The sequence below is a fragment of the Prinia subflava genome, chromosome 2 (genome assembly GCF_021018805.1).
Source record: "Prinia subflava isolate CZ2003 ecotype Zambia chromosome 2, Cam_Psub_1.2, whole genome shotgun sequence".
Taxonomy (NCBI): Eukaryota; Metazoa; Chordata; class Aves; order Passeriformes; family Cisticolidae; genus Prinia; species Prinia subflava.
This window is the reverse complement of record NC_086248.1, coordinates 77,814,383-77,841,476: the sequence shown is the minus strand read 5'-3', so window position 1 is coordinate 77,841,476 and position 27,094 is coordinate 77,814,383. Positions and strand designations below refer to the sequence as shown.

The 27,094-nt window shown below is 41.2% G+C and overlaps 1 protein-coding gene across 3 annotated transcripts in view; it reads left to right on the top strand.

Annotated features, from left to right (window-relative positions):
• Positions 1–27,094, top strand: part of RASGRP3 (RAS guanyl releasing protein 3) — a 58,806-nt gene that overhangs the window by 20,383 nt on the left and 11,329 nt on the right. For 2 of the 3 annotated variants that reach the window (XM_063390673.1, XM_063390672.1), the window contains exons 2-11: positions 9,592–9,784; positions 11,306–11,408; positions 12,047–12,109; positions 13,277–13,408; positions 14,423–14,570; positions 16,109–16,282; positions 16,697–16,813; positions 17,109–17,384; positions 22,925–23,002; positions 26,842–26,958. In XM_063390673.1, the coding sequence (XP_063246743.1) occupies positions 9,715–9,784; positions 11,306–11,408; positions 12,047–12,109; positions 13,277–13,408; positions 14,423–14,570; positions 16,109–16,282; positions 16,697–16,813; positions 17,109–17,384; positions 22,925–23,002; positions 26,842–26,958 (1,278 nt within the window). In that variant the 5' untranslated portion in view covers positions 9,592–9,714. The remainder of the gene's footprint in view (positions 1–9,591; positions 9,785–11,305; positions 11,409–12,046; positions 12,110–13,276; positions 13,409–14,422; positions 14,571–16,108; positions 16,283–16,696; positions 16,814–17,108; positions 17,385–22,924; positions 23,003–26,841; positions 26,959–27,094) is intronic. The other variant, XM_063390674.1, reaches the window with a different exon arrangement.

Sequence of the window (27,094 nt, the reverse complement as noted above, 5' to 3'; positions counted from 1 at the left end):
CTGCTGGCCATTAGCAACGGGTGCAGCCACCCTCCCAGTGTGGGACCTATTAACAGGTCTGTGGGGAAATAGCAGTTATGTGTGAACCATTTTCTGCGTTCATCAAAGGGAAAACAAAGGATTATCCGATTACAAATGCACCATAACAGCCAAAGGAGCGAAAGCAGCCAAAGCTCTGTCCTGCCCTCTGTCCTTTTAACTCTGTCCTGCTCCATCTCAGACATCCAGTTTCCCATTACTTAAGTCTCTGAAAGCCTCTTCCTGCCTTTATTGTTTTGCCAGTTGCTGCCTTCAATTTACTGCACTGATAAGTACTTCCCAGGCTGTAAATATATGGTCGAGACATTTCTGAAGCCAATCAAGGTTTTGATTGTAGTCACAGGAGGAAAGGTCAGCAGCAAAACTGCTCTCACTACACAGGGAGGCCACTCCTCACACTAGGGTAGGTGTAGATTGTGAATTCATGGGGAGAGATGTGAGGGAATGTGTGGGTTATAACAGGACTAAAGAGGAAAAAATGAACATGCAGTTAACCTCTCCTTCTCATAAGGCGATACCCTTGCTTTGAGTAGATGTACAGGAACTGTAGTTGTTCTTCGGTTTGGAAAAGGCCAGAATCCAGAAAGAGTGAGAAATCAAATATGATCATCATTGCTGAAAATTACAGCAGGTAAGTAGGAGGTGTTGAATTCTCCCTAGTGGTGTCTGTGATTGCAGATAATGGTTTTGTCTTACCTTGATACAACATAGCTGCAGAGATGGCTAGTGGAAGAGGGGGAGTGTTCTAAAATTTTACGTTTTGGGATGCTATGAGCTATAATCTCTACTGTTTGTGTGGCCAGCACAAGCCTGTAGAGCTTGGTGGACTGGAGTATCTCCATATGTGTCTGCAGTTCCTGTGGCAGCATTATAAGGGGTGGCACAGATGTTTGCATTGTGGCTGTCTCCCAGTGTGCGGCCCAGAAAGTACTGTTCCGTGAGTAGTTAGTCTACAGGGGGAAAAAACTGGAAGTTACAGAATGATATGGAGTGAAAAAGCTTTGTCTAAGGGAAAAATTAATTTAGAAGCCATGGATTTATTAGACAAGAACTTGATACCAAACTTACTGAATTTTAATTCAAGTTACATGCTCTTATGACTCCTCTTTGCCTCAAAATTGTCCGAAAAATTGTGTGAAACTAAAAGCAGTGCTGACTTCGAAACTGTCATAACTCTTGGAATATTTAACAGCTTGAAAGAAGTCAGTACCCAGGGACTATGCTGCTACTGAAAAATTTTGGCTTAGTGAAAATATAAGACATAACAAACATTGCAGTAGATTTTCAAGCTGAACAGGAGAGAAAGTCTAGGCAGATAGGGCCTAGGATTTCTTAGTAATCTAATTAATAAGTAAGTGTGATCTTTCTGGCTTGTCTTGAAGAGAGCATAGCTGGTTCAGGTAAAAAATAATAAAATATTAAAATATTTTGTAGCAGATATATGGTAATAAATATTCTGGGGGTTTGTCTTTCGGAACTGAAGGGTTGATTACTTCCCCAGATGTTTTTTTAAATAACTAAAAGAATTGTTTTTTCTTGGGCTGGACCAGCGTCATTATAGGCATGTAACAGTGTAACCACTTGTGAACATACACTCATCAGATGTATTTTAACCCTGACTTGACTAGGCTAACAAAGCAGACTTATTCTTGAAAGATGCTCTGTGCAAGTCTGTGAATAGCAAAGGTAATTGCCAAGAGTTTCTCAGAAGGCTTACTGGCAGGAGTATAACTTGCAGGAGTTGTTATGGTGTCTTGCTTGGCTTCTCAGAAAAGATCAAGTTAGAGTGCATGTGAAACTCTTACTGCTGTTGCTGTCCTCTCCCTCAGTGCTGGAGATCTCTAATGTGTCTGAAGCACAAAGATTCTCAGAAGAGCTGCATCCCCTGGTGTCACACATGTTAATCAAATGTCTGATAGTGGTAACTTGACTTTACTGGGAATAGCAAAACCATTTTCGTGACAAATCTACTGGGAAGTCTGGCTGGGAGTTTTCCTTCTTTTGAAAACAAACAGAAGTCTTCCTTAGCTCTTCCTCTTAACCTGATGCATTCTGGGCAACTCTTCTACCCTGACCCATGGAAAGTGGAAGATGTCATCAGCATAGTACATGGAACAAACCAAGGATGTCTGCTCGGTTTTTACTGCTATTTATTAGCTGGAGTTAAAGTTGCAGAGACAAATACCAACCAAGTAAATATAGGAAACAAATATAGAAGTGGGTGGAACAAACCTAAAGTATGGTAGATAACCAAATCCATAAAATGCTATTGGAATGTAACCTTTGTTGTTGTTACAAATCCAGTTATTAAGCTGCCCATTATTTTAGGTGAATTATAAAGGAAAAAATCTGGGTGTGGTGGTGGTAGAGGTATTATGTTGTCTCTGAAATCATCTTGCTTAAGTTTCACACAAAGAATGCTAAACAAAATGCTATCTAAGCAGCTCAAGCCTTCATCAAGTGACTTTCTGATTACTGGAAGTTTGTGGTCATGTGACTGTCCATTGGCATTCCTCATGATTCCTGTGAGCTTCTCTTTCATCTTAGGTCAGCATGTATTGTACTCTATATGCTAATTTATGAACTTGTACAAGACACCATGGTGTTATCTGTGGGTCTGAATCAACAGCTGGGTAGTTCATATGAGTGGATCCATATATCCACTTGGCCTCTCACCTGTGGCCCTATTAATTTACCTCTGTTCCTATAGAAGCCTGGATGCCTAAGGCTTATAATATCCTTCTGTGCTGATTGGGTGACTTGTGAAAGTAAATACTAAGCTTAGCAGAGCCTTCTCTCAAAATTAGGCACAATAAAATATATTTTGAGTATTTGTAACTTGAATATTTTTGTGCTAGAGCACAAGTGCTCATCTCTTAGAGGCTATACTGGATGCAAATAGCAAGGTTTTGGCAGCAGAGAGTCTTCAGGAATGGACTCTGTGGCAGGAGGCCAGGGTCTGCCCTGTGTCAGACACAGCCACTTCCAGCTGTCTTTGCAGGGCACCCCATGCAGCTGAGCCCATCAGCCAAGTTCGTGGCACCTCTGGAAAAACATCTTTAAGAAAAGGCAGAAAATTCTGAGGAGGAGGAGACATGGAGAGAACAAGGGAGTGGGTAGGAGGAGGGAAGAGAGGGAATAAGGTCAGAGGAAAAGGAGATGCTCTGTGGCAGAGCAGGTACTTCCCTGAAGAGCATCTGGCCCATTGATAAGTTCATGGAGAGCAAGTGCACCTCTGAAGGGACTGTGGTCCACAGAGAACCCATGCTGGAGCATAGGACCAGAGTGAGCAGGGAGCAGCAGTGGAGAGAAACTGCTGATCTCGTGCTAGCCACCAGCAGAGTACCTGCCCTATCCTCTTGTCAAACTCAGACATCCCACTCTGTTATTTGGTGTCTTTTGAAGTTCCCCTTTGATCCACGAAAAAAAAAAAAAAAGTGAATCAAAGCAATAGGGTGCAGACAGTTCCTGTGGTTTATTGTGTAACTATGATCTGAAGGTGTACAATGAAGGTGAATGAGTACTGGGAAATCAGAAGAGCCCAAAACTCCCATGTTCCATTTTCATTCCTCTCCTGCCCGCAGCAAGGCTTGCATCGTGCATTCATGGAGCAGAGCCACAATCTCTCCTTGTTCTGTGTCCCTGCTCCATACAGCAAACATCACTGGTAAGCCAGCTGTGGCACCCTGCAGCCAGCTGCATGTGATGGCTGAGGTCATGGGCTGGGCACAGGCAGTGGCGTGAGGCTGCCTGGCAGCCCAGCATCTCTGCCCTGTGCTGCTAGCACAGCTCCTGCCTGTGCCAGAGCCTGCAGAAACCTGACCCCCTGTGCCACTTGCTCGGAGATTTCTAGAAATAGAGCTGTGTGTACTGCAATAACTAAACTGGTGCTGACCAGCTACAAGAAATACGGAACTGCTGGGAGAGAGTAAACTCCAGGCACCACACAGTAGGCAGCCTAAGACCCCTGCTGACTTGAGCCCAAACAGATGTCTTGGTTGCACCTGTGGAGGCAAAGGTGCAGTCCCAGCTGGGATTCTTACTATGGTAATTGCACTAATATGTGTGGAGACTAATAACAGGAAAGGGTCTTACTGTGGGAGCCTCCATTACATCCACAGGGTAGCAGACCACCTCTGTCCTGAAGAACTTGCCCTGGATACAATTAAGTCAAAATAATAGAAAAAGGTGTAGCAAGGGGAAGGTACTCTTAAACTTTCTCATGAAACACAATTTCTTCTCAACTTCTTTTTCTGCATACTGCTACTGATTGGATTTCCCTATTGAGCTGCTCCCACTTAGCACTCCTCCAGCTGCCAGGTGGAAGCTGTCTAATGCAAGCATTCACTGATGTGTTGTGTAGGCTTGGAGAAGGGAGGATGAGGGGAGGTCTGGCTTATTTAAAGCCTCAAGAATGTTCTAATCTTGTAAAGAATACAAGTCTTCTGTGTGCAGGCCTCTGAAAAGTTTACGGATAAACTGAGACCCATAGAGGTGCCTCTGGATCAAGGTGAGACTCTTTGCATGAGCCTCTATTTATTGTCTTTAATTAAAAGCAAAATAGCCCACTTTTAATAAATGGAGAAATGCTACATGTACATTTAATTTTGCCTGGCTAAAAAGCTGCTTGAATTTAATTCAGCTAAGTAAATATTACCCTGTATGTCAAATTTAAGCCTATTTAAAACTGACTTATTGATTTAGCCTCCACCTGTAACCAATATAATTTGCCTGAAATCCACCTAAGAGTGCCCACACATGGATTTGTACAGGCTTGACACTTTAATATTATTTAAACTGCTGTAGGTTGTGGGTATGGACCTCCCCTTAGCAGCCTCCAGCAGTAGAAGTGAAAGTTTTGGTTTTACTAACGACAACAGCCAGCATTCAGACCTTGGCTTCGTGCTGCCCACCCTGTTCACACCATTTGGTGCTTTTGCATAAGATCACAAGTTTGCTGGCAGGGTATCCTCTTTCTTCTAAAAAGAAACCTATTGTACCTGACCACATCTGTCACAAGACCTCACAACCTACATGCTTGTTTCAAGTAGTCTATCGAGACAATCCACAATAGCAGCATCTCAAGACTTCTAAAATGTTGAACACAAAATCCAATTACACTGCACAAAAGCACTAAGAAAACCCATCTGCTCAAATGAGCCGTGTGCTTGTGGCAGTCAGGGTGATGGCAGGACTTGGAAGGAACTCTGTGTTTTGTAGTTTAGTCCATGGCAAACTTCTAACATCTGAACACATCACTGCAGTTGTTTCTGCTTTCCCCCTAGGGAGGAAGTGCACATCCCATGATGGAAACATTTCATAAAATAAAGCATGACATGCCTGACACCATGGCTTGGTTCATAGGGATATTATGGTTGTTTCTATTGCCTAAATGAAGGAGCAAAAGCTGTTGGGTTTCAGTGACTGCTAAGGTCTGTGTCGATGGGATTGTTGCTGTTGCAGCCTTCACCTATTCCTCATTATCCCCTGAAATCCCTTCCCAGCATGTGGTGAGTTACCAGCAAGACTTGCAGGGGAGACTATCATTCCAAATGGTCTGATAAAGAACTGAGAATGGGTGGCTGTGGAGTCCTGTGTGCCTCTTGTGTCCTTAACAGCCTATGTTAATCACAGTAAACCAAATCATATTAATAATCCCAATATAAGGCAAAAAATCATTTATTAGTTTCATTATAGTGGGCAGTAATTCCCTGAAATAGCTGGATGGCAATAAGATATTTCAATGTTACTCTGGAAAGCAACTGGGGGCAGAGATTGCTGAAGTTATCTTTGTTTGGAAGTCCAACGGCACTTTTGGCAATCAATTTTTTAATAAGAGCTACATATTTCAAATATTTTAAATATTTTATTTGTAGTAAAACTCTGCTATGATTCTATTTTATTTTTAATTTTGCGTCTTTCTCACACTGAACCATTGAGAGAATATAGTTTATTTAATTTATATAGATGAAACGTAGAGTTGTATTTTACTCATCCATCTCTACAGGTGCTGGTGTGTGGTTGGATACCATTGTGGTATGGCCTTGTTGTTTTAGTAGAACAGCAGTGCTTAATCACACAAGTAATGATGTAATGGTTGTGGGTTTTGCAATCTGCAGTCAAGAGATGTGATATCAGGTTTTGGCTCAGACCCAGTCAGTCAGTTCTTCATTTGTTGGAAACATTTCATTCTTCTTTAAGAAGCATTATTAAAATATTGCTCTGACCTTTAGAGGTCAGATAGGTTGTCTGGGAGGACAGCACTGTAATGTCAGGATCTAGGTGTCTGCTACTTAAGTAGTTGTTGTAAAATTAAAGAAAAACTCCAAACCTTCTGTTTTACCCAGGGTATTAATTGTTAATTACCATATGGCTGCCTTTATACTGTTGTCAGTGGAAGACAGAGGTGATACTCTCCTATGCTATATTTTACAGATGATGGGAATACCAACAAAACTTAAGAGCCAGATCAAATCTCTTCCACTCCTACATTTCATGCTCAGCAATTTTCTAGGCTTAAACAGAAAATGCAATAGCTTTTCCCTGTTTAATTTTTTGAAGCGCTGAGTAAAAAGTATTTTGAAATGGCAAATTATTTTACTCTTTTCCTTTTGAAAGAAAACCTAAGTCAGATGAATCTGGAAGAGCTAGATATCTGGATTTGTGAAAATTACACCACTTATTTAAGCACTTAGAGAAGAATTTAGGTATGGTCAAAAAGGAAAAACATCCAAAGTGGATTCTAGAAAAATTAAAGTGTACAAAGTTGTGATCTTGAAAAACACTGCACAGCTTCTGGCTAACTCTGAAAGCAAACTAAGCAAATGCTCTGCTTACCTTTTTTTTTTTTTTTTTTTTCACTTTAAATACATAAATAGTCTTGGGAAGAAAGACTAACCCCAAGGTAACCATGGCTCTTGTGGCCTGACCAGCAGGTTAGAGAGCCACACATCTCTCCGCATTCTCTTGCTCATTTCACACAACTTTGGGTTTGGTGTCAGCCCAGCTGTAGCAGAAAGGGTTGAGGCTGCCCAGTCCAGGCCCAGAGCCAACCCTTAGGACACCACCTGCTCCACAGGCTTGAAGCCAAGGACCACTGGGGACCCACCTCCCCTTTTCCTTAACTGCATGCTCTCTACTGTTGCCTGAAAGGGTTAGTTTAGTTTCCCCTTGCTTTGTTGCAAGTAGCATCTGTGTGATTCCTAGAAAAAGACATGTTCTTTCAAAAGGGGGTTCAAGAGGGGGTTCTGCACTACCAAATTCAGAGGAGAGTGCTTTCTTCCACCTAGGAGGAAGGGGCAGGATCTAACATTTGCACGTCTCTGATCAAGTTTCTTGTTGTCTGGCTTGGAGTGTGGCATTGTGTGTGCATGGACTGGTAGGACTCCCTGTTCCAGGAGCTGTGCTTACACCCTCCAGGATCCTCTCAGCCTCAGGGAAGAGTGTCATGTCTAAATCCATTGCTGAATGGGCCCAGAAAGAAACTGGCTGTAGGAACACATCTAAAAATAACACTATAGAATCATAGGATTGTTGGAAAAGATTACTTTAAGATCATCAAATCGAACCATTAACAAAACACAGCCCAGGCCATCACCAAACCATGTCCCTAAGTGCCCCATCTACACATCTTTTACATGCCTCCTGGGATGGTGACTCAACCACTCCCCTGGGCAGCCTGTGCTTGGCCACCCTTCCAGTGAAGAAGTTTTCCCTAATATCCAATCTAAGTTTCTCCCCTGGTGGAACTTGAGAGCATTTCCTCTCATTCTGTTGCTTGTTTCCTGGGAGAAGAGGTCGACCCTCAACTGCTTCGAGCTCCTTTCAGGCAGTTGTGGAGAGTGGTAAGGTCTCCCCTCAGTCCACCTTTTTTCAGACTAAACAATGCCAGCTCTCTCAGCTGCTCCTTGCAGGACTTCCATCTTTGGCTGAATAGAGTATTTTGAAGCTCTTCCAAGCAAAACACTGTTGCAAGCTTCAAGCAGGCTCAGCACTGCAGGACTCTAAGGCTGGGTCTCTAGAGAAGTGTCCAGTGCAGGACACTTCTCCAGGTGCTGGGATGCAGAGCACTGTGCTGCTGGAGCACCCCTGACCAGCCAGTGGTGTCCTAAATGGATATGAGGTGCAGGTAGGAGCTAGCACAGGCCAGCAAAGAGCAGCTGATGTATGCCAAGTCTGCTGGGGAGGTTGAGAGCCTTCACTGATGGAGCTTCAGGCCAGTCTGGGCATGATCAGCTCAGAGGTGCAGAGCTACCCTGAATGAGAAGGGATTTCTCCTCTTTCTGGGAGCTGGGAGTTGTGTCAGGATGTGTTGGCCCTGCCTGTTGCTGAAGAATGAGCACACCTGCCTGTGCTGTGGGTGTGAGCTGCTGGCTGAAGAAGCACCAGCAAAGCTGCCAGTGCCTGGCGTCCCTTGGGTGGCTGGGCCACAGTGATGTGTGCAGGGCTGCAAGCAGACAGACACAGCTCAGTGTGTCATACATGTGTTTGTTGTAACGCTGCCCAGTGGCAAAGGGGTCAGCGTGGTTTTGTAAAAAGGGTGAAGAATGCCAGTCCTACCAGGACTGAGTTTGCAATGCGATGTCTGTGATATGGTGGGTTTGAAAAACTTGGTATTTGAGGGTGAATTAAAGCAGGTATATAATTCATCGGTGCTTTGCATGACCGGCTTTAAAAAGTTGATGTTATGGGCAATAACTTCTGAAAATGAATTTCCCAAATTCCTGTGTTGTTTCACTTCAAGGACTACTTTAGTTATACTCTTGGCTTTTTTTTTTTCTAGATAAGTTGCTGGATGTATTTGTTTGTCACATTTCAAACACTTGGTGTGATCAGGCAATAGTGGGGCTTAGTCACAGACAGATAATAAAATACTGATTTGTTCCTTAAATAAAACCTGTAAAATTACTTCTGAAAACTTGTAACAGAGTATTCTGTGCATCTTCAGGTAAATGGATATTTGATATTTAAATGCATAGTAGATGTATAATAAAATTTAGGAGTTTCTGTATGCGTTCAGCTCTCTGTGACAGCCCACCTACTGTGGAAAGATTTATTTTATTTTAAAAAGCTGATCTTAAGGCCCTCTGAAAAATTGCCTCCTAGTTTAATGTTTGCTATGAATTTCATTAAACATTTTATGTGGTCTGTGCCAATTAAGACCATTAGCATTATCATGAACCAGTAACCTCAGGGCAAAAAATGGCTATGCTTAAAAACATAAAGGCAGGGTTATTAACAAAAAGTGACTTATCAAGTGTAAATAGAATGGCTTGAACAAAATGTGCGTCATCATACATGCAGGCCCTCATTTACCATCTGGTTTCTGTTTTATGACCCTAGCTATGGATTTATTTTGTGCTAGTGGACAAACAATTGGACAATGCTTAGAAACACAAGCTGGAACGTAGGGAAAGCTTATGGAAATCTCTCACATGCTCTGTATCATGTGGGGAAAAAAGTTTGTAGAAAAGATGAGTTGAACTGTAAGATTTGCATCCTGATAATTCTTCCATATAATCATGTAATGATGATTTCTTTTACTTTTTTCAGATTTTCATTGAAGTCCAGCTAAGAATGCAACCAACAAAATAAAGTGAAAAACCTGGGCATTTGAAGAAGCATCCTTCTGCTTGATGAAAATGTCTCTTATTTTCTGACAACGATTAAAAGACAATGGGGTCAAACAGTCTTGGAAAAGCTGCAACATTAGATGAGCTTTTGAACACTTGTATTGAAATGTTTGGTATGCTCTTTCAATATTTTATTTTGTTGTTATTGAAATTACTCTTTTAATATAAATCCTGCTGTTCTCTGGTTTAGCCAGTCTTTCTCTTGGCTAAGAATATTTTTCTTCTGTAAAATTTTCCATGTTTCAATTTGGCCCAGAATCATGCAAGCCAAAATTTTAATCACATGCATACTGTATTAAATTTTCTTAATACAAATAATGCACAATTGTGGGTATGGTGGTTTTGAAAATGCTGGCCTTTACCAAGAGAAATGTTTAGATGAATTATTCAAGGAGTTATTTCTGGCATTGATCTTTGTCTTGAGTGGTTACACAGCTGTGGTTTTGACCAGTCATTTTTTAATGCAATAAATAATGCAATAATTGACAAGAGTATGACCTAAGGCTCATGTAATCCTTTTACTCTTATTAAAATGTGATGTACCAGGTCTGAGGGAAAGAAGTGATGAAAAAGACCTTGATCCATAACACCATTAATCATGACATATATCACATTGCAGTCAAATGAGTTCATGGATGGGCTCAAGTGTTTTCAAATGGGGCTTTGATTCACAAAGCTACATTTAGATTCCCTGGAGATGCAGGACAGATTTTGATTGGAATTAAGTACTAGTTTTCATTTGCCATGTGGAGAGAAACAAGTATCTAAAGGTGAGAGAGACTGAACAACTGATGGGTGGAGAGATCTTGCTACCAGCTACAGTGAATCCTGTACATCCATTTCTGTAGGCCACCATCAAACTTGTTGCTCTAGAACTTAATTAAAGTGTTAGCAGAGCCCATGCACTTGTTATCTGTTGGAAATAGCATCCCTTCTTGTGCCCACACTCTCTCAACAAGCGTAGTCCAGGTGTGGTTCCTGTATCATATCATCTACTGTCTCCTAAAAAGGTGACAGGCAGAGAATATTCTAGCATTGCAGGTGGTGGGGAAGACTGATAGTCAGCCAGTCTGCCAGGGAATAACTCTGTGTGGTTTCAGGGGCTACACTGCAAAGACACCAGGGTCTCTGTTAGACAGCTGGAAATGTGACCTTGGGCACAGATGTGAGGAGCTGCTTTAACATGGAACTCCTTGAAGCAGATCCAATTTTTTAAATAGTTTAACTTCTAGCTTAAAGCTATAAAGCTTTAAGCTTTATTTATAAAATAAATATTGGCAGTAGTTTTACATAAATCATCTTCCCACCCTCTTGATGGATTATTTTGGATTTGTCTCTTAGATTACTGGCACTGTCCTTATATAAAGTTTATCACAGTACTGCCCATACCCTATTTTTTAGCTGTGGCCTGTTATCTGCATTGCTTTGGTTTTTTTCCCCCTGTTTAAATAACTGCACTGCATTCTAGCAAGTTACTGTTCAAGGGAAATTTTTGTACTCTGGTGTTCTTTCCTACCTTTTTATTAGATAACGAGCCAACATTTCCACTTTTGATCCCTTCTGTCTGAGTGTGCTTGAAGAATAAAAGCTCCCCTCTTTCGTGATGGGGTTATCTCATTGTTTCTCTTTTGCAGATGACAAAGGAAACCCCTGCTCCAGCCATTTGCCAAGAACCTTTCTTTTAATGCATCGGTGGTATCTGCCTTCGACAGAGCTGGCTGGAAAGCTTCTGTCCACATATCCTTCCACAAAGTGCTGCAAATTGGCATTACAGTGTTAAAAGCAGATTGTTCTCCTGATTGCTTGTAAAAATGTATCAATTAATTAGTAACAAACAAGGTTTAGAGGTGAATTTTTCTTCAACCTAAAAGGTGGAAGTTTGTGAGCTTCTTTATGCTCACATAAAAACTTTGTGGGCTTTCTCCATATGTACAAGAATACTGACTTTCAATCAACCTTGAATAACTGCAAATATGAGGCAAAGAACACTTCAAGTGTATCACAGCAGGTTGACCTTTGACTACTATGAATATCCAGTGATATCTAAGTACCTATATATCACTTATACCTCTTAATTCAGCAAACGTAACTATTATCATATTTGGTTAGCCAGAGCTGGAAAAAACCTTTCAGCAGAGTATTGAGAATTGTAGAATAGAGGCATTTTTGATAGAGGAAAAAAAAGGGCAGCCAGGAAATAGTCTCTGCCCCCTATGATGTTGTGAAAATGAATGAAATATCAGAGGCAGAATGTGGTTATCTCTAGAAGAAAAGTTTGATACTTTTTAAAAGTCAGCTGGCCTAGTATCAGCCTCCAGTGAATAAAAACAATGTTGCTGAATCAAGGCAGACAAAGCTTTCTTTAGCTGCCATACTTACAGAGATGCCGATGGGGAGAACTGCAATGAATTCAGATTGAAAATCTGCTACTTCATGAGGTAAATGCACTTCTGGTCCTCCAGCATTTCGGTTTCATGATTCTGCTAATACTATCAAGGGAACTTGGTTTGTTTGGGTTTTTTCACTTGGTCTCCATTCTACAGTGAAGAGTGAATTTCTGTGTGTTTAAAGCAATTAAGCTGAGCCATCCAGCTTTTAAGACACTTAACTGCATCAAGATAAAAAGCTGACAGAAAACTTATGTTATGATTTATCTGGCTCATGAGTGTTATGGTTTATCAGCCTCTCAGAGGGCGACAAGTTCAGTGCCACACAGAGGAGAGACACATTTTGCTTTCAGGTGTAACTTAGTGTGGGAGAAGAAAATTGTCTCTGGGCTGTAGACTTCAGTTCATGCAATCCCTTGCGATCCCTACATAATTTATGGTGACAGGAGTGTGTTAGTGATGTCAAAGTCGGTACACTTTGGGTGTATTCCAAACCTTGCACCAGCTGCTCTGGCCTTATTTCCATGGGAAAGCTTTCACGTGTTGGGCTGTTCTTATGGAGGAACATTTCCCTGTAAAAGAGAAAGCGTGAATTTTTAGGTAGTCCTGATATAAGTTGCTTCACTCAAACGTTTTTTCCTCCTCCCTCTGGCTGAAGTTATATCACTGAGAAGAAAGGTGAGGGGGGTTACTGAAGTCAGGGCTGATCCAACCTTTTCCGCTCCCCTTACGTAGAGGAGCGGGCTCACATGGTTGACATGCAAGCTCGTGTGGCTTACATCTGCTTGGCAAAGTTATCATGGCAGAACTGCCACCCAAACGCACGCCTGCATTGTCATTGGAAAGCCTTTCCAGAGCACACAAAGCTGTCTCACTCGCACAGGGACTGGTGTTGTCTGGGTGTCCTGGCAGCCTGGGTCAGGGCACAGTGTGTACCCTCTGTGGGTGTCATCTGAGACATCCCTTTAATTTTGCATTTCAATAGAATGCTGCTTTGTTGTGCGGTTGTGTGTCAAGAAAAAAACTTAAAGTGGCTTTTGCCACTTCAGCGTCACAGATAATTACAGAAGAAACAGGCTGAGTTCACTCTCTCTGTCTAAAGAACAGTGAATCTGAAATAAGTCCTATTAAAAAAAAAAAGTATGTAAAATATATGCAGCCACTGAATGTTATACCTGAGTCTCTGGGCATCTCTTAACTGCTGTCTGTGGATTTCAGATACTGGATTTTGGAATTTCCTGCAGAGTTTAACTTGGATCTTGGGCTGATTCGTTTGACTGAAGAGTTTCAAGAAGTAGCCAGCCAGCTTGGATATGAGGATCACATCCATCTTATTGATATCTCCAGCATGTAAGGATGTCATGTCAAGGACATCTTTGTCCTGTCGGGAACAGAATTCTGATTCTGTAAAAGTACAAAAATATTAAGGCCCACCTTGAGACAGCAAAAAAAGCACCTGCAAAATTGTCTTTAAATTTGAAGCTACTAAAAATTTGAAGTTATAGTTACACAATAAAGAGAAGACTCCTGTCTGTATGTAAATTTTTAATATAAACAGGAAATAAATTATTTTTCTGACAAAGCAAGTGCCAATTAAGTGATTAGTATTACATTTTTCTACAAGTTTTCATACAAAATAACAAACAATGTAGTGACTGGCATGCTGTGTAAATCTTAGATGTTCTCAAGGAAGCTTTCTTGTCCTCTCATCAGTAATCTGTTAGTTTTTTGCAATGTCTTCTATTATTTCTATTAAAAATTCTGGAGAATTTTTAACATTCACATATGTAGTTGCATTACATCAAAATGATTACAACTACTATTTCCTTGACAAGCTTGAACAAAAGTTACCTTTTAAACATCACCAGCCATGCTTTTGCACCTCAACTGATATTGTAGATTTTCTTTCAAAATGTGACATACGCACAATATTTGGCTTTCTCTGTTGTTCTACTGCTTCAGGGACTGAAGAGGAAAAATTAATCCTTGATGTTATTCAAGTCCTGTGGACTTACAGAGGAAAAATTAATCCTTGATGTTATTCATGCATGTTTTTATTCTGTATCAGAATTTGTTGTGAAAGGTTCTTGTGTTTCCAAAACGTCTTTGAGTATGACTTCCTGTATCATGTCATCCTTGTGTTGTGATAAAAACCTGCTATTGTTTATCACTTGGAGCAGTGCATCCAAAACTCCCATCTTCTGTTACACTCCTGAGCAGGCCCTTTTGTTAAGCGTTGGTAATGTGCTGGAGGTCACAGAGCAGAAGTCTCATGGTCCTTCTGTGGTCAATTTTACATTCCAGCTGTGGGCTACTCTGACATACACCCAAACAGAACTGAGACTTATTCCTATTCTGTTGCAGTCCTTCCTATGACTGGATGAGAAGAGTTACACAGAGGAAGAAGATTTCCAAGAAAGGAAAAGCCTGCCTTCTGTTTGACCATCTGGAGCCCATTGAGCTAGCTGAGCATCTCACTTTTCTGGAACATAAATCTTTTAGGAGAATTTCTGTAAGAAGCCCACAGCTTTGTCACTTGCAATTATGAGCCTGTGTTTAAAGAGTGTTCATATAGTTTCACAATTATGACTTTTTTCCCAGCATTTCAGTGTAGTGAATCTTTATACTCTCTCATATGATGTACATAGCCATGCACTTCCTTGACCTTTTTGTGTCTGATGATTTTTGACACTGAGGGAAATTCAGGCACAGTTGCTTCTTTTCACAGAGGATTGTACAAGGACAAGAGGCAAAAGTAGATGAAAACTGAAGTTGAAGCTAAAACAAAACAAATAAGTAAGACAAATGCCAAAAGAAATGCTGATTTCTGCTGGCAAATGTCCGTATAAAAGAGTCATGTGATGTTACGGTATCAGGTGGCAGGTGGAAGCCGACTGAGACTTTTTTAAAGTGTTTAGAACCACGAGAGAAATAAAACTAAGAAACTAAGAAAAAGGTATGAGTTTTTTTGTTCATTTCAAGGGAGGAAGGAAAAAGAGATCAATGAGGAGCTGTGACCAGTCTAAACAGAATCACTTTTGATGTTGCTTAATAATGTTCAAAGGTTAATTACTTTAGACTTCAAATCATAGGAAAACACCCAACTGTGATCTGTGCAATGCTAACCTCAAAGAAGGAGGGAAGGACAAGAAAAAAAGCATGGACTTTTAATTAGAGTTAAAATGCATTTGAATTCCTTTGGGGATTCTGGGAAGAAAACTCAAACCTGCAATGAATTTTTATTTTTTTTCCTTTCTCTTTCAAGCTTCTCTGTTAACTCTTCATCTTGAATTTTGCTATTCAAGCTTCAGCTTGAATTTTGATTCTCTGCAGCCATTGACTTAATCTTGTACTACTTGTTCTCTTAAAGATATGTAATTGTAGAACATGATTAGTCTGAATTCTGTCTTTACCCGTTTAAAAAAAATGAGGGAGAAGGAAGGGCAGTGTTAACTATAACATAAATTTAAATTATCTGAACACTGAAATGCTATTTATCTGCAGCTGGGAGATAAGCATCTGTTGTGTTAGAGGATATGCCCTTGTGTGTTGTTCTAGCAGGATGGTCTTCATCAGCTAAACCCATCTTGTCTGGCATGGTTAGCAACTCCCTACACAAGCTAAAATCATGTGATAAGTTACTGAAAACCTCCCTTTAAGGGACAGATGAAAATTGTTTTTCAAACATTTGGGGAAATTTAATTTTTGGGATCCTATAGAGTACCATGACTTGAAGGTGTCAAACATAACTACACAGAACAAAATGTGTTGAGCAAATTATGGGAAAGATGGAAGTAGCAATCACACTCATCTTGCAGGCTTCTGTATTTCCTGACACACAAGCAAGTTGTAAGTTGACATTTAAGGGAAAGCCACACCAAAACAACAGCAAAAAGATGTTAAGAAGGAGCTGTTGTGCAGCAGCATCTGCTAACCCTGAGTCATGGTCACTTTACAAACAAGAAGAGCTTTAAAATGAAAAGTATCAAAGTCTCAATATGATTCTCCAGTTTGTCCACTGTTTCACTGAAAGTGAGTTTTCTCTGCTAGTTCACAGACTACCAAAGCTATGTGATCCATGGCTGCTTGGAGAACAATCCTACTTTGGAGAGATCTATTGCTTTATTTAATGGTATCTCTAAATGGGTCCAGCTCATGGTCCTCAGCAAACCAACACCCCAGCAAAGAGCAGAAGTAATCACAAAGTTTATCAATGTTGCACAGGTAAGTTTCGCAGATGAGTCTTTTCCTTCCAGTACAAAGCAGGAATGTACATGGAGATTACAGTAAACAAATTGGCTGATGCTCTTTGTTATCTCCTCAGTGAATAGCCCGTTCAACATCACAGGATGTTATTTGTTCAGGTGTGGTGTGCCTGCTTTTTTAACTATCAGACATACCTTTATAATAATTTTTCTTTGTTGTATTCCAGGTGGCAACTGTCACTATTGTGTGTTTCTTCTGGAGCTAAGCTAATTAAAAAATGAAATGTTGAACCATTCTTTTATGTGCCCTGGTTTAGTGATTTCTGCTTTAGCCATGATGGGTTGTCTCCTTTAATTTGTTGTGTGTGACATTGAGTAGCTGCTGCTTGTATTTTGTTAATTTTTAATTATGCATGATTAATCTCTCCTGCAGAAGCTCCTTCACCTCCAGAACTTCAACACACTGATGGCAGTTGTGGGAGGTCTAAGCCACAGCTCTATTTCTCGCCTGAAAGAGACTCATTCTCATCTGTCCTCAGAAGTCACAAAGGTATGGTGGACCCCAGAATACAGACATATTGAGGTGAACATCACCTCTTTGAGGTCTGATGGGTTCAACTATTGGGCAGGTGTCTCACCAGCACAATATTTAGATCATGGCAAGGCATCCTGAAAGGCACTTGTTTGCATTCCTCTCAGTGGAGCAGGATAAGCTGACAGAGGTCCTCTGGTTGATTGGAAATTAACGCTGTCGACAGCCTGAACTAGAGTTGTACACGTTTAAAAGAGATTAAGGAAATGCAATGAATGCTTTCACAGGGACTTGCTTCTCTGGCTGTTTGTAGGACTGGAACGAAATGACAGAGCTGGTCTCTTCCAATGGAAACTACTGCAACTACCGCAAGGCTTTTGCTGACTGTGTTGGCTTCAAAATTCCTATTTTAGGAGTCCATTTGAAAGACTTGATTGCCGTCCATGTAATTTTTCCTGACTGGATAGATGAGAACAAAGTTAACATAGTGAAAATGCAGCAGCTTTCCATCACCTTGAGTGAACTGGTTTCCCTGCAAACTGCTTCTCATCATTTAGAGCCTAATTTGGATTTAATTAACCTGCTAACCGTAAGTATTGAACGTGTTTCAATTCACTGCTGTGATTCAAATGTTGAGTGTCAGTAGGAATACTCATATCTATAAAGTTAAGTGCATATTATCATCTCAGTTTTGAAAAAGAAAAGGGAAAAATACAAAACAGAAACAAGTTCACGTGAGGTGTTAAGAAAGTCAAAGGGGTTTACTACAGTTGTACGTGAGGGCTGGAAGCAGCAACAGGATTGTTATAAATTACCTTTTTTAAGAATGACAGATGGAGGACTGCATTTATGTTACGAGAAGTAAAAACTCAGTTCTGACTGCTTAGAATGGAGGCTTATGTCTCCTCTGGAACAATTGGGTGTCGTGCTGGCATCAACACACAAGAGAAATTCCAGCTTGAGCATCACTCTGGTTTTGCTTCCCTGTGCTTTCCATGTGACACAGTACCCTTCCTATCCAGTAAATAAAAATGTAGTGGGTTTATACTGGGACAGATCAGGTACAGAGCTTTATTCTAAGGAAGCTGACAAATTCGAGCCTGAGCTTGGAGAAACCAGGCTGGTGTGGATATACCTATGGCTTCATTGTAATGAGGACTGGGAAAGTTTGGAGAAACTGGAAAACCACCTTCAGTTGTGCCTTGTGTGGAAAAACCTAGGAAAAATCTTAATCCTGATTAGTGGGACAGGAAAGAGAGGGCACCAGATGTGGACCCCTGCAACAGTCCTTTGCCCTAAATTTTGAACTATAAAGGTAGGTATTTATTATCTTGTTTTATTTTTGTAGGACTGAGAGCTGCTTTATTGTGACACTCTTTCCCTTCCTGGTCATTTCTCACAAGCTTGGCTTTGAACAGGGGGAAGTGGAACCTCAGGCTTTAGGGAACTGAGCAATAGAAAAGTGAGTCCAGAAGGGTAGAAATTAGACAATGTGAAGTGAGAGATGGAAGCTGAACCACTGCTACCACTTTCATTAGCTGTTCTCTCTTCTTGGTGACAGCCTGTTTTCCAAAAGGAGCAGAAAGCTGAAGATTTTCTTTTAAGACCGTGCAGGTCTTCACATATTTAACATTGCATCAGCCTGAGCTCACATAGTGCATCTGTTTTTCAATTTTTAAAAAATATTTTCCTTGTTTTCTGTGTTTTCAGCAAGATGACAGGGATTTTATTTGTATTTTTGTATTTCTTTCGGTGTGCTCCATTTACTGGGAGAAGTAATTGAGTGCATGATGGATATTTTCTCACTTATGATACTCTGATGCACTCATTCATAATATAACTCTGCTGACTCTGTTACAGTTGAGCCAATCTGATCATAAAAAATCTAGTTGCATTCTGCAGTCTTGATTCCAGACCTGATCAAGGGTTATAAATAAGATGTAGACAGGTGTAGGTAAACCTAGAACCTTTCCAGAGTAATTGTCTTCAGTCACTGGAAGTGTAGTTGTGGATCAAGTATGTTTGTGTGGGAGTATTGATTTAAAATGGTGACTTGTGGAAAGGGAAAAGCCAACAAATTTCTATGAAAAATTCCTGGACCAGAATTTTGATACATAGTATAATATGAACTGTCTCGTTTTTCTTCCTGTATGTAGATCTTATCCTTATCTGTGTAAATGAATACAATATTTTATTTTTTACACTAGTCTCTTGAATAGTAATAATGGACTTATATTGTAGATTAAATGTTTCAGTCCAACTTTCTGTTGAAAAGAAAGTTTTAAATTATTGCCTGGGTTCAGATAAAGAGGAGAAGAAAAAGGTTGCAACCCAAAGCTGACAAGAGCTGACAACTAAAACCAGTTGACCTTGCTATGTGCAAATGGTCTTTTAGCAGATTTAGCCTCCCCTGCTGCCTAGGTCATCTTCAGTTTTCAGAGCATGAAAAATCAACCATTCCTTTTATTGCTGGGTCTTATCTCTCTAATGTCAACTGTAGAAAATTTTTTCCATCTTTACCTTATTTAGAGAAACTCCCTTTCAAATCTAGTAAATGGGTGTAAATGCATAGAATGCTTTCCAGCTGTGTGTGAATTGGCTGACCCAACTGCTTCTTCCCTTCTGCTGCTTTCCCATTGAGCAGCTTCTATCTGGGCAGCTTTTAGCCAGTCTCTTGTCCTGATAAGCAATGTGTAAATCTCTTGCCTGGCCTCCCTCCTGTGCAGTGTTGCCTTTTACACCACACTTAGCAAGTGCCTGGCCTGTGCTTGCTGGACAAGTAAATCACTGGGTACAGGTTGGCTAGTCCAACAACTTGCACAAAAAGATAAAATGGGCATTTCATGGGCGTGTGGGAATACGGCCTGATTTTTCTATTCCTCGGTGATGGAGTCTATTTGCTCTAAGGGAGATGATGCCTTTAAAGTGGCTTGGAAATGGTGATGTTTGGGGGAATTTGATAAGAGCTATGAAGTGAGAACTTGGGTTAAATACCTGGGTGAGAGGTGAGTAGTAAACTTCAGGATAGTTGCTCAAGGGGCTTACAGGCATTTAAAAGATGTTTTTTGCATATAGACCAAAAGGGTTCATGGGGAACAACAGGACTCTTGGTTTCAGTGATAGGTGCTGAATGATCAACAGTTTGGAAAGTTGGTCTTCTCATGCCTTAAAACATCTGCATGCAAACTTAGAAGTCTGCTTTCCCCCCATCCCCACACCCCTCCAGCCCACCTCATCTTTCTGTAAGCATAAAAAGTCAGCTTCCAGCTCACAGAATGTTAGCTTTGAACAAGCAGCTGAAAGGAGCCAGCATTTTGCATGGAAGTTAGCATGCCACAAACAAGGGAGAGGTTTGCTGTAAGGACAACAGGGACACATTCCAGGTTTGCTGCCACAGGAGGCTGTGAAAGCTGAGGGGATGCAAGTCCTGCCTTGTGTTGTGGAAATGAGTCTGAGTTACAAGGTCAAGCGAGGAAAATGTGCTACGATTCAGCTGCCAGTGAGCCAGAGTGTGTCACATGAAGATGGACTCACTTCTTAGGGCAGGGTTGCTCTTAGTCTGTGGTTATTGCTCTTTTCCTGACTTACTGGCCACACCTTCACCGAACCTTGTACCTGGTTCTGTACTGCTCCCTGGAATCCAAAATGTGGAGCTAAGAAGCACTACAAGAGGACCTAAACACAAGCTTGGCAGTGCAGCAGAGAGGAAAAACAGCTTCAGTGACAGTTTTGCCATTAGAAAACTTACATTTGGTGAGGATGCTTAAGGATTGACCTTACCTGCTGTGCAGTATTTCCACGGTTTTGGTTTTTTTTCAAAATGTGAATATTCATATCTCATCACTTTCTGTGGATTGGAAGTGGATCTCAGTTTCTCAGCTAGACCACATTTATTTATTTATATGAACTGTGTCAAAACTTAGGTGCCACCATTTTCCCTCGCTATTTTTATGTCTCAGTATCTATTTATCTAACCTGTTCTGAGACTATATGCAAATGGCTGGAAAGTCCCAGTCATTTGTACAGTCTAGTGAAGAGAATAAGAACCACCTAAACAATCAAATTGAAAGTCACCCTCCCTAACTTGTGTCAGTAAGTTCCACTCAAAAATAAAAAATAAGTCATGCGTTTCTGATCACTGCCCTACCTTTCTCAATGCCCCTCCAAACTGTCCAGAAAAAAAAAATAGGTCAGCAATGATAGCCAAATTAGAATAGAAACTGCCACTCACTGTAAAGCAGCTTATTCTAGGAAAATTCTTATTATACTTAATTTATCAGAGCAAAACTGTAAATAAAATATAAAATGAATGCTTACATAACTGCATAGTCATCATGCTTGTAATTTTTGTGGTAATGTATGAAACTTCTGAACTAGACAATACCTTGTCCACTGCATGCTTACACATGGTGCCTAATGAAGTGATATCCACTGCTTAAGATAAGGTCATATAATTCAGGGAGGGAGAGATACAAGCTTGCTCAATAAACACTAATACATTTCCACTCCCAAATCCACACCCAGTTCATCTGGCCTGCTGAGAAAACCTTGTTCTTTCACAGGAACCAGACAACCCCTTTTGAACTACCAGTTCTGCTCCTACTCCCAGCCTGATAACATCATGCACTGCAACTGAGTGCTGCTTATTTTTGCCAACGAGGAACCTCAGAATACAGAACATCTCACCACAGGAACAATATTTATTACAGCACTTATGGGTTCAATTTTGCCTTTAGGAGAGGCCCGTACCTAACCCTGTGACAGCAGCATGTTGGCTGGGTAAAGGAACCTGCAGGATGCCTTTCACTGTGCCCTTAATGACAAAATGAAAAAATCAGCAATGTTTCAGCTAGACAAAAGGAATAATGTGATCTCCAGACTTCTCTAAAGCCATGTGTTTGCTTTGGGAACCTATCTTGAGAAAGGGCACAACTTGTGTCTTACTCATCACACAAAACTCTGCCTAAAAGAGGGTGGTTCCTTGAGGTGGTTCTGCAGTAGATGTCACTGGTCCTGCTTGCTACTTACTTGGCACTTCAGATTCTCTAAAAATAACCTTCTGTCTCAGCCATTTAGTCAGTAGTAATTCTATCTGTCTGCTTGGGAACATCCTTTTAACTCAATCTCAGCTTAACTGGGGATTTGCAAGGTGGATGATAACTTCAAATCATGTCAGCTCTCCAAAGCCAGTTAATGCAGGAACATGATCACAGGAAATGTGCAGTGTTTGTTTCCTCTCGTTGGAAAACATTAGCTACAGTGTTAATTACCTTTCTCCTTCAACACTCCAAAAGAGGAGGCATTTACTGCAGACATTGATCAGTGCAAGACCCCAGCTGCCAAAGTAAAAACAGATTCATCCTACTTTCAGCATATTTATGTACCTTCTTTTTTCCTCAATAAATCCTCTAGGAAAAATAATGAGAACATGACAGAAAAATCTTTCACTTAATGTAGAAACAGCCGGAAGGCAATTCACCTTACTTGCTGAGAGGTGACCAGGAGCAAGCCAAGCTGGGCTAAACTGGGACTGCTCTCAATCCACTTTTCTGCATCAGCAGCAGAGGCAAACCCAGCCTTCCTCTCCTAGGCCTCTGTCTGCCCAGGGCTTTCCAGAGAGGTGTTTGCTGCACGGGCTGATCTCTGTAGAGGTGCTGCACTACTATGGCCCTTCTTGAGGAACAAAATTTGACCAGAATAAAATCTGAAACCCTTCCAACCCCTCTTCAACTACTATCCTGAAGCTTTTGCATTCACCAGGTTGTTTCTCTGAGCTCGCTCATGAGTGCTGAGCTGCTAGAAGAAAGGGGTTTGTGTAGGGATGGTCTTTGGAGCTAATGTCCCTCTTTGCAGGAGGTCAGCACGCAGCCCCTCTCACCCCTGGGCTCAGGTGAGGGCTGTGCCAGCCCTCAGGTGCAGTGCCCGACCTGAGCAGCAGCGTGTGCTCCACAGCCTGGGTTGTGTTTGCCCTGAGAAAATCCACCTTCCCAGCGGCTTTGGCACATCTCCTGAGCTCAGAGTAGCAAAATGTTGTGTTTACCTTTGGTAGGAGGTATATCAGCTTACAAGCCTGTCATATCCAGCCCAGTCTAGTAAATATTTCTGGTTTCCATTCTTTCTTTCACATAGCTGTCCCTGGACCTCTACCACACTGAGGATGACATCTACAAGCTCTCGCTGGTGCTGGAGCCAAGGAACTCCAAATCTGTACGTCATCTTTTACTGCATTTTGACATATTGCTTATTTTGTCTGCATGCAGTTGATTGAATTTTTAAATGACAGTTAATGTGCTTCCTTATTCATATGTACATAAAGCTTTTTAGTGTTATACTTGTGTAGAAAACACAGGCACTATTTATTTGTTTTAGTGCATATTGGGAGAAATAAATAGTGGAACATGCCAGACTTCAGTGTTAATTATTTTTCAACAAAACCTCTGCAAGTCTCGGAAAAAAAAGTTGTGCTTTAGATATATCCTTTATAAGTTTATATCAATTATTTATTATGTGATCTTTAGCTGATTTTCTGGATTCTGATGCAGCTACATAAAGCAAAACTGAGTTAAAAGATTTGTTTAAGGCAAGGCAAATAATTACTGTAGTATTTTAAAATTGTTTGCTTAGGTATAATTGGCTGCATCTTGAGCTCTCAAGCAGTGTTTAAACAGATGAGAATAGATATTAATTTTTATTTGGTTATGTGCGACTAAAGATAATGCTGCATTCATGCATTTTTCTTTATTTTTGAAAATCAAAGGATACAGATAAATCTCACAATTAACAGGTGAATTTCACTGCAAGTATTAATCTTCCTTCTGCTGCCAAAGTTTGGGTATTCTGGTTTCCTCTGACCATTTCTACAGTGTGTTAAAATTCTTATTACCTTTCATATCCAGCCTGTGATGTTCTCAGATTTGGCCCTCTCAAGTCTGATAGCAGCAGAAGCTGAGGATGGCTGGGAATGCTTCACAGGGAGTGACAGCAGGGTCCAGGAGCCTGAGATGCTGCATTCCAGTGCTTTTAAAAGTTTGAGGCATTCTTAAGAGCAAGCAAGGAAGCAGAACCGTTTAATTTCCAAGTATAAGGCTTCTCTGGGGTTTAAAATTGTTAATCACTCTTGGAGACCAGTTTGAGGACTGTGTGTGTGTGCTCCCAACTATGTATTGTGAGCAAAGATAAGGAAACTAATGAATATTTCCACAGTCAACATTAGCTCAGCTTGAACATTTGAAATTTCATTACTGAGCCTCCAGTCCCTGTTGGATACGATTTGACCACAACAGCTGCTGTTTATTTCTGCCATTATGAGCGCCTCATGCTCTCACTACTGCCAGCAAAGTTGAAATGTTACAGCCCTATGCTGTGGAAGCATATGGATTGCTACTGTAAATGAAGAAAATTATCACATTGCTGCTTTGCTCTCCAGCGTGAGCTTTAAGCAGGACAAAGGCAATATAAACAGTGCTGTGAACTCTGACGGTGCCCAGCAGTTGTGGGAGACTCCTGCATAAGGATCAATGAATAGCCAGTGACGCTGAGCTATTGCAGCACCCTGATGGGTAAAAAGCCGCAGCTGAATCGACAAAGGCAGCCTGTTTGAAGGTTGCTTCTCTTTGATGGAGTGCCAAAGCACACAGGCTCTATTAGAGGGAAAAGAATCTGCTGGGCTTTTGTGTGTGGAAAAATTTGTCAAAGGCAAGGTGACAGCATAGTTATGTCATTCCAAGTGCTCCACGATTTATTGTTGTATGGGTACCCCTCCCATGCAGGTGCACTGTGGAGGAAATGCCTCATGCTGCTGCAATCGTTCTCAGGGCAAAAGTGGAGCTGATCTGTTAGCATAGGAGTCTGCTGTCAACAGGGACATGAGCAAGACTTTCCTTCTGCTCAGACTAGGAGGAGACCCTTCAGTCAGTATAGCAGCGTAAAAAAACACCGAGGAATGACCACCAGCTGTAGTACAGCACCTCCTTGTCACAGTGTCCTGCTTTTCCACACCCATTAGTGATCTTGTTGTTGGGAGATTTTACTAATGCTGCTATTATCTAGAGGACAGCTCTGCCTGGTACAATTTTGCCACTGATGATGCACTTGGGTAATTTTTTTGGTTTTCAGTAGAGTTCATTTCAATGCCAAAATATGTAGGTGTTTGCAAACATCTGAAAATTCTTTCTCAGTCTACAATACTGTGGTACTTGTGCTGGTGAAACAAATGGGAGATGCAGGCTGAATCACAAACTGCATGACCAGATACAGTGGTTTGGAACGTTTAATAAATTCAGCTGGGTAGTCTCTGGACAACCAGTTAGCACCTTTCCTCATAGGATGCATTTCAAATACAGAAATAAAATCGTGGTTGTTCATTTGAGTCTGTGAGTGCAATAGAAGGAACAAATATTTCCCTTTGGCTAGTGGTCAGTAACATGAGGATTTCATTGCAGCTTGTCAGAAAAACAAAAATTGAATGAGGCTTCAAATGGAATAGCCCAGAAGGAAGAAGAAGGCTCCAGTGGCTCCAGTCTCTTTCTGCCACTGTGCACTCAGATGGGCAGATGTTAAAAGCTCCCTGTGAGGTCTTGGTAGTCTAGCACCACACCAACACATTTAATACAGATGCTTTGAGTCAGTGCTTTTGGCAGATAGAGTTGGATGTCCAGGTTCACTGTGCTTCTTATGGATTGAATTTTGTTGATATAGGGGTGTTTTCCTCCCAAACTTACTTGTGCACACTTGTGTGAGTCAAAATCTATCAAGGTGTTGATAAAAGCTGTTCTAACACTTGAAAAAGGAAAAGCCAAATTAATAAAGCAACCCACTAACAAATGCTTTTTTTCTTTTCCAACCAAAATATGTAGCCACAGTAAAGTATGAACCTGCAACCATTTCTCAGCTGTATGTCAAAGTCTCCAACACCATTGTTATCCACAATGATATGTGTAACATCTTTAGGTGTCTTAATTATCTCTCTTTCAAGTCACAGCAGCTCAGACAAATGAGACCCAGATTCTTTGCTCATCAGCTAACACAGGGGCCTAATGAGATTGTGGACCCTCTCCCTTTGTATCCAAAACACACTGAATTTTTTTCTGCTGGACACTACTTCACCTGCTAGAAGTCCAGTGGAAGATGCAGGGAATGGCCAGTTTGTCTTGCAGTGTTTTTCATGCTAACTGGTTATTTTTGAATCCCTACCTGAAAATGTGTTCAGGTTTGTCCCATATTTTCTACTTGACAAATCAGAGCTGCCTTCCAGAGCTCCTCCCAAAGCACTGTAGTGGTGTGGAGGGAGTCAGGCTGTGAGCTCTGTGCATCCAGTGAGCTATCAGGTACTGTTTTGTCAAGACCAAGACATCTTAAAATAAAATAGTCTGGCTGATCTTATCTGCAGAGCAAATCAAAGGTTAGAGCCGTTCTACTCAAGCTGCCTAGATGAATCAAGCTGTGCATCGTGGCACATCTTAGCTGGAAACCAGGGGGATTGCTGAGCACAGCTCTGCTCCTGCTTCTGCTGTCAGCATCCTGCTGTCTTGCTGATGTCATACAGAGCAGGAGCACGAACTTATTCAGGTTGTGGCAGTCCCTTGCCTGGTTTCTGGCCATGGTCCCTCCAGGAGGGAGACTGTGCTGATCTCCTCAGAGGTTTTACAGAGGAGCAGTGCAGATTTCTGATCAAAGCAGATTTACCTATTTCTGATGGCCACTGTGCTCACAAACCCTACTGACCCTCCTTCCTTCCCTCTGCCGTCAAGTCACATTGCTGTTGAGCTCTCTGGAGATGTCAGTGGGGAAAGTCTGCTTGGGTTTGCTTCTGAGCCCCCTGGGTGGTGCCAGTGTAGCTGTGAGGTGCCACAGAGAGCCTGATTGAAGCTCTTAGTGAGGACAAGCAGCCCTTTAAAACCTTGCCTGATGTTTTGCTAAGCACGTTTTTACAGCACAAGTACCGGGTAACTTGTGGTTGTAGCTCTGACATTTTGAGTTGCTTTTGATGGGAAATTCAACTTCTTAATTCAGATTTGAAAATCCCTGTGTTCTGATCCATCTCTCAGCAGCCTACCTCCCCGACCACCCCCAACAAGCCAGTAGTGCCACTGGAATGGGCATCTGGAGTGGTACCTAAACCTGACCCCACAGTCATCAACAAGCACATACGGAAACTGGTGGATGTAAGTATCTGGGACATTACACTGGTCTAAAGAATGATAGATTTGGTATTTTCATCATTGTAATTAATTTCAAGTTTGTGATGAGATTGTTGTGGGTGGGGTGAATTTCAGACATACCATAACAAATTTGAGCTAT